Consider the following 11,711-nt stretch of genomic DNA (forward strand, 5'->3'; position numbering starts at 1 on the left):
AATTATTTGAAAAATATATTTAAGACGTAATAACAACACTAGATTATGTTACCAAAAGGAAATTTTATTATAATTTAAATTGGATATTTGTTAACACTACAATAATAGCAGCATAACATAATGGTAATGGTAGTGACCATTCATAAAATTTTAAAATCCAACCAATTCTGGTAATGGTTCAAAATTACCGGGAATCTCGTCACCTTTGGCTTAAAAAACTCACTTTCTCCTATTCTTCTTTTATTAAACCCACTGACATTCCTCCTACCCTTCTTCTCCCCTTTAAGAGCATTAGCTTCCCATTTCTCTTTCTCTTACACTTCCTTCTTCACTTTCAAACCACCAAAGTTTCTACCTTTTTAAACCCTCGATTTCTTACAACAAAACCAACAAGAAAACATGGTGTTCCGTGAAGGTGGCTTCTCTTCTTCTCGAAACGATGTTTTTCCTGCCGGTCTCCGGGTTCTTGTCGTCGATGACGATCCTACCTGGTTGAAAATCCTCGAAAAGATGCTCAAGAAGTGTTCTTATGAAGGTTACTCATCGTTTTCTTCAAACTTTTATCGTTAAACAAACTTTACTTTGTGTTTACTGATACATGGGGTTGCTTCATTTTTCTGCACTGTTCATTGGGTTTTGCTTTCTTCTTCCGTATGATAAACTGTTCGGTTTTCAACTTCTTTTCGCTTTATTTGGTAGGTTTAAGAGTTTGGACATTGCTGGTTGTGTTGTTGATGAATAGATTTTGCATCTAATAACAAAATTTGTTCTGCAAATATCAATTAGATGATGTTGTTCTACCTAGCACTGAGTCCCTCTCCCTGTCGTTTGTCGCCTTTTTTTCGCATTTCGTCTTTCTAGTTGGTAATTATCAGTGAACTAGGAACATACATGAATGGAAGAGATCATGGCTAGATTGATTGATTGATCATGAAGTTCAAGAAATTTGTTAGACACCCTGTAGTTTATGACATGATCATATGACTTCTGGTTAGAATTAGGAATGCGTGAGACATTTCTATGGTATCCTAAACATTCTTTCATGGTACTTTCCCATGTTCCAGTGACTACGTGTGGCCTCGCACGAGACGCTCTGAGCTTGCTTCGCGAACGGAAGGACGGTTACGACATTGTAATCAGCGATGTTAACATGCCGGACATGGACGGCTTTAAACTTCTTGAACACGTCGGATTGGAAATGGACTTACCTGTCATTAGTCAGTTCTCTACCGTAACACACAAACCTTTGTTTTAAACGTTATTCGCTCCGTTTTTGTTCTTGGATTTAATAGGATCGAGTTCTTACGAGCTCCATTTATGTAAAACATTGCAGTGATGTCGGTCGACGGGGAGACGAGCAGAGTGATGAAAGGTGTCCAGCATGGTGCTTGTGATTACCTTCTCAAGCCAATAAGAATGAAAGAGCTACGCAATATATGGCAGCATGTGTTCAGAAAGAAGATAAATGAGGAGCGAGACATTGAAAGTCTTGAATGTATTGAAAATCTTCAGATGACTAGAAATGGCTGTGATCTGTTCAACGACGGGCACTTCCTCGGTGGAGATGATATGACATCGGGAAGGAAAAGAAAAGATGGTGATAACAAGTATGAAGACCGAGACCTTATCGATACTTCTTCTACCAAGAAAGCAAGAGTTGTTTGGACAGTAGACCTTCACCAAAAATTTGTCAAAGCGGTAAATCAGATCGGATTTGATAGTAAGTATACTTTCAAGCTCTCTTGATCATCATCAAGATGTAGCAATATATCTCTTTCAGTGATATGGCTATGGTTTTTGATCATGAACGCATCGTGTTCACGATGTTGTTTATTGTCTGTTTGACAGAAGTTGGTCCTAAGAAAATACTCGACCTGATGAATGTATCATGGTTGACAAGAGAAAAAGTCGCCAGTCACTTGCAGGTAACAGCAAAACAACTGTTAATGAACATTTTGTTATATAATTTCGGTATAAAAGAAGGGTTTTTCGGGGAAAAACAATGGATTTTCAATGTTCTTAAGCTCTGCAAATATGAAAATGTTCTAAACAGGTTAAAGAAAGAGTCTGAATTGTCAAAAATCTAAGACATTGTTGAGATTCTTATAGAGAAAAACTCTCTTGTGCAGAAGTATCGACTCTATTTGAGCAGGTTGCAGAAGGAGAGTGGCGTCAAGAATTCATTTGTTGGAATGAAACATTCAGATCCTCCTTTGATGATTCGACTGCCAATTTCGGTCTCCATAAACCGATGAACACTATGCCTGATGATGTGCTGAATGGTACCTTTAGTTTTTCCGGGAATAACTTGGTTGCTCGGAGTGTTGATCTCAAAGGTCGAGGTGATCGAACTGGAATTACTTCAGTTCCTATGACAGAGCCAAAAGGAGCTTTGTCTAAAGATATTCCTGATCCTCATAAAACCAAGAGTTCACAGATGAGCTTTGATCATTCCCTTGGATCAATTGATTCAGGTGTAAGCTTTGCATCATTCGGTTCGACCACCCCAGCTTGGTACTCCTGGACCGAAATTCCTGAGATTCAGTCCAAACAAGAGTATGAGCCCTTGAAACCAGAAAATGGCTTCAACCAACTGCCACTGCCTGAACCTTCCATGGTTGCCAAAGAGGTTAACCGAAGAACTGAAGTAGTCGAGCATTTAAGTCCAGCCGACTTAGTTGACTTGTTTCCGGTTCAAACCAAAAGCCAAATGCCAAAGAATCAAGTTTCCAACCCCCTATCTGTTACCAAATCAAGCCTGAAAACTAAGGACATCAGTCAGAACTGCCTCGCTGACTCGGAATTTGCTCAGAGAAACCTGAATGCTGCGGGCATAGGAGTTCCTTTAGCATCATTCTCTGAGGACTTGCAAATTTGCTGGCTTCAAGGTGATGGTTATCCTATTAACTTGGCTCTCCAGGATTTTGATTGTTCCGAGTACAATGATCCAGCACTGATAGCCGAAACTCCATTCTACTTGTACGATGCACCGAGGTTCGACCACGAGCATCTATTTGATCCTACAGAATACTATGCTATCGATCAAGGGTTGTTAACGTAGCTTGAAGTCGTTTTCGGCGAAAATACTATCCTTTTCTTATATCAGGTAATATCTATAAGTGGAGTACTTCAATTGGATGCTATTTTCATAAGCAGTTCGGGCTTGGATGTTGAAAAACATGTGTAATACAAATGGTGATAAAACATTAAACATAATAATTCTACTGCTATAAGTTTTCTGACCTGAGATTTGCATCTGTTAGTGCTGTATTAATATGCCTGTATAAGTGACATGAATGGATATAATATCTTATTTTTGGCTTTTATCTTGTTTTTTTGTATCAAAACTCAAATCTGCGTAATAACTTGGTGTTAGATTTATCATAAACAGCTAACATTATCCAAAGTACATAAAAAAGCCAGAAAAAATTATATGCAGAAAGATAGACAAGGTTCTTCACAAACTTGTACCTATAACTGATGTGGAATTTGCCACTAAAAATGTTACAAACTGCTCTTTGATATCTTTTATCTCCCAAAATCATTATTTTCGGTTTCTATAATTTTTGTTAATAAAAAACTTATAAGGTCTCATCGGCTGCACCCACCGTTGGCTGATCAGCCATTTTCATGCTTGCATGGAATACCCGGTTTGCCAACTGAAAGCTGGATATTGGGGGAAGCATTTTCATGCCTGTTCTTTGGCAATGCGGTCCCCGAGATCCTGCTATTTTTCATTAATCCATTCTTAGAGCTCTCGGTACTAACGGAAGGCCTTGTTGGAGGTCTAGAGTTTGCACTCTGCACCGTCCTGTTGGATGGTTTCCTTCCGAGTTTTGGTGATTGAGGCCGAGTTGAAGGGATCTGCAAGGCGTGAAATTTACTGTCAAATTGACAACACAAAGGCTCATTGAACATCTACTGATCATCAGGAGAAATAAAGTATCATAGACAATGTAACCATGTGTGTGTGTGTAACTGACAATGTAACTTAAGGCTAACTTTAAGTCTATTTCGAAGCATAGAGAACAAAAATTTAAACCCGAGGTTAAGCTGTTCAAGATGATAAACAGGAAATCAGCATAAGTTAAAGCATGATTAATTCCATTGTATCATTGTCAGCATAAAATGAAAGTTACTGGTTAAGAGATAAGAACCTTGTTAGTGTTACTGTGCTGGATCTGTGATCCATGGCATGAATCTTCGTTTGATTTAGCTTCGCGTCCGTCCTTTGCCTTAATTTAGTCATGTCATCCTTCGCTTTCTCCTACACATAATATCAGGCAATAAATCAGTTTGACATGTAAAGCAGCAAATGAGATTATGACCACACAGAGAGATCAAGTATGCGCGTATAACATTATTCTCTTATATCAAATCAGGCAATGCATCTAAAACGATTCTTCAAATAGTTCACATCTTTGAAATTTAGGAGATTCGACTTGGGAACTGCAGGGCTTCGTCGATAACACTTGTGTTAATATCCTAAACAAGGTTGTCTGTTTTGCAGTACCTTCGATTTTATTTGAATTTGTGATTTTTCTGCCTCCTTCGCTTGCATTTTCTCTTCTAGCTTCTTAAAGAACTGGAATTGGCAAGGAAACAGTAAGGTTGGTACAATTTGAAACCATGACAATTATAAAGAATGAGAAAAATGTAATGGTAAGGCTTGCCTCTTTTCGTTTTTCCGCCCTTTCTTCGCTCCTGAAACTAAATGGACACAAACTAGTACAAGATCTTGTACTGGTTCCACTTGCATTCGAAGATCTTGAGCATCTACCACGCATTCAATAAAAAATAGTAATGAGGCATATAAGACAGGCTTCGGTAATTAGGTCAGTGGTACTTGAGTCTATAAAGTAAAATCGGGAAAAAGGAACATACAGAAGCCATTGCACCCCATTAAACAAAGTGCAGCAAATACATTTCAGGAGTGAAGATTACCTTTCATCTAGTGATTGAAGACTTTTGGAACCATTAAATGGACACAAACTAATAGAGGATCTTGTACTGGTTCTACTTGCATTCGAAGATCTCGAGCAGCTGCCACACATTCAATACAAAATAGTAATAAGGTTCAATATAAGACGGTCTTCGGTAATTAGGTCAACGGTATATGAGACTCAGTCTATAAAGTAAAATTGGGAAAAAGGAACATACAAAAGCCATTGCACCTCCATTAAACAACTTGTCAGCAAGACATTTCAGGAGTGAAGATTACCTTTCATCTCGTGATTGAAGAACTTTGGAAGCATGCTTTGACCCCCCATAAACAGATGCCTACAGTTTGTGAATGAAACTCGTTTTAATCACTTGAAAATTCCAAACCACTTGGTGTCTACATCCTAAATATTTAGTACCCTCGAAATGAATTCTAAATAAAAAATGTCAAACCATATTATGATTTTTCATTTGTGAACATTAATATGTTATTTTGTCATCTACTCTTGAATGTGCAAATAGAGCAGCAAATACATACAGCGATAGACAACTTACCCTAGTTGGAGTCTGTAGTGGTGTTGAACTTTCTTTGGATACCTTAGGCGATGTTTTAGTGGCTTCACCAGCACGCCGTGTGAAATCCATCGACATGTGAAGGGATTTTATAGTTATTCTCCTCTGCTCATTTGAGTCTAATGCGGGCTTCTTATTAATATAAGCATGGTTATTTGACTTATTTTCGACTCTAGAAGTTGCTTGTTTGTATACTCCACCATGATCGGATAACTTGGAATTGGAATTTGCTAGTTTATTTTCGCTTGAAGTAGCTAAATTCACTTGATCAGTAGTTTTCTTCAATACCCTAGTTGGCATTTGTGGATGAGTTGCAATATCTCTTGACATTCTTACTGATCTATTAGTTTTACCGGCGCTGGAAGCAAGATTTAATGACATATGGAACAGGTTCGGCATTGTTTTCTTCTTGTCATATGAGTTTCCGATCGACTTAGCAACATCAGCATCATTCCTATCTTGTCCCGAAGCCATTCGTTTAGAAGGAGGTACTGGAGAATTGGATGCTTTACCAGGGAGCAATGACTTTGACAAAGAATTTGTTCTGTTTTTGCTTGAAGAAGTCGAGGTCTTCGGGTCGTCACATTTCTGCAGTGTTCCATAATGAGGACAACATAAATAAAGACTCCGAGAAAAAGGAAGAACAGAACAGAAACTTGTTTAAATAAACATTACCTTCGGGGGAATAGTTGGGGTTGCCACAATTTTGTCATGGATGTCACCGTTTTCGAAAGTCTTTGAATTCTCAACCTGCTGGCATTCCTCCATATTCACATCTTCTTCCATCATTTTCGGACCTTGTTCCATGTCGGCGACATCATTTTCTCTTACAACATTAAGATTGCCTGCATCTACACCGGCATTATCAGCTATCTCATCATCAGAAGCATCCTTCTCCGGTTGATTCACAGCCAATGATGTGCCCAAATCGGCTAAATCCGTATTTATAGTTCCTATTTGAGAGGCATCATTGGTGACAATGTCGGCTTGTTCAAGCAATGCCGCTGCTCTCATTGCAGCTCTTCTCTTGTAATGAGCTTCGAAAAAAGCCTTCATTTGAGCAACGGATCCCGGTTTCGAAAACTTTTCGACTTCTTCCAAGTAACGATTGTGAGAAAATGTCGACCATTTCTCCCATGAAAGCGATTCCGACACAAATCTGCCGAAAGAAATCGATTCTGTAAGAACACGCACCGCGTCATGAATCGGGTCACCCTGTAATTCAAAATTGACCATCAGCTTCATCATGACTCAAACAGAAAGAAGAAGAAAAGAGCCTGAAGATCAAAGATTGATGGGGGAAAAAGCATAATCAGAAATTTGTCTCAGGCAAATCATAGGAATGTCAAGTATGCTATGTTTGGTCATCGAGAGAATGCCGTGAGAGGCCCTTATTTTTTTTGTTTTCCAGATCTTCTACGAGTACCCATTTTCCAATAACCCCACTAACCAAACAAATGACAGAAAAAAAGAAACTGAATCAAGAGAAACCGTTTACGCAAACAAAATGTAAAACAATAATCTTTTTTATAGGTAAAGCTTCAGGCTTTGTTAAAAAGGAAACTAACCTCTTTAACTTCACGAGAAACCTGCAACGGATTAGAAAATGATCTAACGAGACGAGGAGATTCATCCATTCCTCAGAAGAGAAAACCCCAGAGGATTTTTCTTCTGAGTTTCCTTCTCACTTCTCTTTTTGGTTCAGCAGAGTCGCTCACTGTAAGTAAAGCAAAAGAAACGCAGCAAATACAGGCTCCCCCTCTTCGAATCTAGTCGTTGTTGTTTGAAAACAGAAGGCTTTATGGTAATGGGTCCATCTCGATGTCCAGGTTCGCGACTAAAAGATGGGCTTCTACCTGAGATGTGTAAGGAAAGTAAGCTCCTTTTTTTCCCCTTCCTTTCAAAGCTCCGTCTTTTGAAAAATTTGACGGTCATTTAACATTTTTAAAAAACATTAATAATTAATATAATTTAATCATGTATGAAATATTATATTATTTTTACATTTAATATAAATTATAAATTTCACTCTATTTTCACTCTTATTTTAATCATTAAAGTTTAAAAAAATTTAACTTACTTATTGTACTTTTAATTTATTTATATTTCAATCACTTTATCATTAAATACTTAACGATATCATACTAAATAATTTTCTTTTAAAAATTATAAAAAAGTCTCATTTTTTTTAAAATTTTTTACAAAAATATTAATTTTATATTTCTTTTGATTTCTTAATAATAAATATCTTCTTTCAAATTCTAATAACGAAGAGGTAGAGAAAAAGGAAACGAGTAGTATATCTTGCATGTTGATCCGATGGTAAAGATTATATATTTGCATGGTTTGAGGTCTGATGAGTTTTAGATTTTGGGTCGATTTTTATGAGTTTTAACGTAATTTAAAAAAAAACACATTAAAGTTGTTGGAAAAGACACATAAATAAGGATAAACTACATAAATAGTCATCAAACTTTTAAGACACTTGCATCTGATCACTCAATTTTTAAAACTTGCAATACAGTCATTAAACTTTTAGTTTGGTATCAATAAGATCTCTGACTTACCTTTTGTTACTTTTATCTGACATGACACTTTAGGGATCGGAGTAATATCCTCTAGAATAATAGTGTAAGGCTTCGACGATAATATATTAAAACAGTGGGGTATTATTTCTGGCGATTTCTGGAGACGGGATTCGTCTAGCCGGGAAGGCCTAGAGCTCCCTACTTACGGGAGTTTTCACTTATTGACCGGTGACTACCATATTAACTTTGTAAGCTGAAAAGATCCAATTTTTTCATAAAATTTAGGTGAAAGATAGTAAAAGTGAAGAGGAAGACAAATTTGGAAGACCAATATGGAATAAGTGGATTTTATGTTTTGGAAGAAGTCCAACATAAATTTAATGACATTCTTAGCCAAACCATCACTAAAAAGAGTAGAGTTTTGCATCAATTGGAAGAGAAAGCGGTTGAAACTTTGATCTTTCTCTAGACCCCACCTTGTAAGAGAGTGATAAATGTTCTTCATAGATGGTAATAAAAATCTAAACTTTCTTTTTCATCAATATGACATAGAAAGGTTTCATCCACAAAAATGGTAGTGATTTTGGTAGCTAAAAAGTGGGCTAGAACATGGAGCCTGAGTCAACTCTCAGCCTTCAAAACACTGCTAGAGACCTCTCTAAAGATATTGCCGTTCACATGAACAACTAAAGGAAGGAATATCTTTGTGAGATAGTATGAATGACCTCTGCACTTGTTTCATAAAGTTAAAGGGGAAAAAACTACTTGAAAGTACCTTAAAATTCTGAAAAACAATCATGTTTAGCATATTATTGTCGAAACCTTACACTATTATTCATATTATTATCGAAGCCTTATATTGTTATTCTATTTTCTCAGAGGATGTTACTCTGATTCTCATCGACATCACTCGGAGAAAGGGTGATAGAAGAAGAAGAAAGGTTAACAGGAAGTAACGAGTCACGTCAGATAAAACTAACGAGAGATAACGTCAGTGATTTTACTGAAAACGATCTAAAAGTTCAGTGATTGTGTTGCAAGTTCTAAAAGTTTGGTGATCAAAATGCGCTCTAAAAGTTTGGTGATTATTTATGTAGTTTACCCTAAATACGAAAGGGGAAATGTATTGGATTTAGAGAATCTGGAAAGCTTTTATTTATTAAAATACTTAACTTTTGGAAGCCATGAAAGAAAGAATTGGTGGAGCCATAGAAGCAAACAAATAATTAAGGCCCTTAACAAAATAGGTTTTGCAACGGCTGTTGTCTGCAATTATGCGTGAAAATGTGAGGGTACCCCAATACAAAATTTTCCTTTTGCAAGTCAAAACAAAAACTTGGTTCGACTTTCATGGAGATTGGTCAAGTGCTTCCCTTTCAAAAATGTGTTTGGTTAGTGAGAAAAAAAATGAAAGGAAGAGGAAAATATTGGGGGGAGGGACATCTACAAAAGGGAAAATTGAGATGGGAGTGGAAAGACTTGAACTTGAAATTTCTTTTAAGAGGATATAATCACCAAGTTCAATCCTTGATATAATGATATGTCATCGATAACATTTTTTATATAATTTATTTTATTGATAAAAAATAAAGGAAATAAAAATAAGGTCAAAGGGATTCAAACATAGACAATATGTCATAGATCAGGGTCCATTTGGTAATGTTTTCTAAAAGAATTTTTAGTTAAAAAGTTTGTTTTGATCTTAAATCAATTTCAAACGAGTAAAAATGAAAAAATACAGTGTAAACGATAATTTCAAACTATTCTCTACAACCAAGATTTCTAAATTTTTCATTTTCAACTTTGCTTTTAAAAGCAAATTATTATTTTATCCTTACTAATGCATGACTCCACTCAATTATATAGTTATATTTTATTTTAATATTAATATTCTTAAAAAATAATTTATTACTTAATAATTTTTTTTTCAAGTAAATAAAATTCATGGTTTATATATTAAAATATTAATAATGAATTATTATCAAATATATTTTTATTATAGTTTAAGTTGATATATTTTATATATCATAATATTAATAGTTGTAAATATAATTTAAATTATATTTTTTTAATTTATAATATAATGTCTATAATAAATATTCTATCTTTTAAAACTCCATTTTTAATATCAACCTCAAACAATTAAATTTTCATTTTCATTTTTCAAATTCACTTTTAAAAATTCTTTTTTACAGTAATTTTAAAAGCCACTTTCAAAAATAATATCAAAATGGCCCTTACTAGTAAGTCAAGTTCAATACTTGATTATGGTTGATAACATGTTATATTTAGGTTAATTATAGTTAATAGACTATTAATATAATAATATATAATATTACATTCTTATTTTAATAATATATAATAAAGTATTAATATAATTAATTATTTTTAATAAAATAGAGAAAACAATCAACACAAATTAAAGTAGACTAATAATAAAACAAATATTTCTTTTAAACCATTAAAAAGTACAAACTAATAATGAAATTAAGACCATATGTAAAAAGAGAGAAAATTTCATCAAACAACTAAAAAAAATAGAAGATGCAAATAAAACATATTATTAACGATGAAAAATAAACATCAAAGACTACAAAATAACCACTAAACAATGAAAATCTTATTATATATGTAAAGATTTACAAACATTTAATCAAATAACTCAAAAAATAGAAGATACGAATAAACAATAATGTTGACGGTAAAAAATAAGCACTATCAACATTAACATAAAAGTGAATATAACAATTATGGTACACTGACAATTAATTCAATCACAACTCATGTGTGACCCGTCTAAAATAATTAAGAGCATTTATTGATATTAGAGCACAAGTTTAAGAGTCTAAATCTTGGATAAATCAACAAGATAATCAAACAAATATCTATTGGAGAGGTGACGTCAAATCTAATCTTAAAAAATTATGTTACAAAATCATAGAAACCGTGCTATAAAAGTAAGAAAATGCATCGATCAACTTTATTAGAAAAAGAGAAGACTTATTGAATAAAATAATATAAAATTTAAAGGTTTAATTATAAAATAAGTACCTAAACTATGTCATTTTTCTCAAACAGGTGTCTTAATTTTTTTTTGATCTATCTATATGCCTAATGTAAAGACTTATTGAATAAAATAATATAAAATTTCTCCGTTAGATGACACTTCTTGTGTTAAGTTAATTTTAAAAAATTTATTCAAAATAAAAAATCATAAAATTATATATATATATATATATATATATATATATATATTAAAAAAACCCTAAATTCCAAAAAAAACCCCATCAAACTTTGAAAAAAATTAAATCTAATTCTTATTTCCACGTCGTCGTCACCCTTTACCATAAAAGGGGTTTAATTTAGGTGACAATGATTAGGTTTTGGTGTTTGGAGAACGACGATGACAATGGGCGCTACTTCGATGGATGGGTGATTGGTTGGCGGTGGCAGCAATGGTGGTGATGGCAACATAGAGAAATAAGGGTTAAGAATTTGGGAATGTTTTTAAGGATATGGAATTTTTTTGAAAATTTACAAAAAATTAAGGGTTTTTTATAAAAATAATAATTTTTTTAATTTTTTAATTCAAATCATTTTTTAAAATTTTATAAAGGCGACACATGTCTTTTAACGATAAAATTTAATGACCATTACGATTTGGACACT

At 34.1% G+C, this 11,711-nt stretch overlaps 1 protein-coding gene and 1 pseudogene across 1 annotated transcript; one reads left to right on the plus strand and one right to left on the minus strand.

Annotated features, from left to right (window-relative positions):
* The first annotated feature begins 327 nt into the window (after window positions 1–327).
* LOC120148981 lies at window positions 328–3,313 on the plus strand (annotated as a pseudogene).
* Window positions 3,314–4,477: 1,164 nt separating this feature from the next.
* Window positions 4,478–7,204, minus strand: LOC120149088 (protein WVD2-like 7). Its single transcript, XM_039161986.1, has 7 exons — window positions 7,083–7,204; window positions 6,190–6,729; window positions 5,497–6,102; window positions 5,222–5,280; window positions 4,945–5,043; window positions 4,674–4,776; window positions 4,478–4,585 (listed from the first exon to the last, which is right to left on the minus strand). The coding sequence occupies exons 1-7, from the start codon at window positions 7,149–7,151 to the stop codon at window positions 4,478–4,480; spliced, it is 1,584 nt and encodes a 527-aa protein (XP_039017917.1). The 5' UTR covers window positions 7,152–7,204.
* Between the last annotated feature and the right edge of the window lie 4,507 nt (window positions 7,205–11,711).

Source organism: Hibiscus syriacus, unplaced genomic scaffold (genome assembly GCF_006381635.1).
Source record: "Hibiscus syriacus cultivar Baekdansim isolate YM2019G1 unplaced genomic scaffold, ASM638163v2 tig00110988_pilon, whole genome shotgun sequence".
Lineage (NCBI taxonomy): Eukaryota > Viridiplantae > Streptophyta > Magnoliopsida > Malvales > Malvaceae > Hibiscus > Hibiscus syriacus.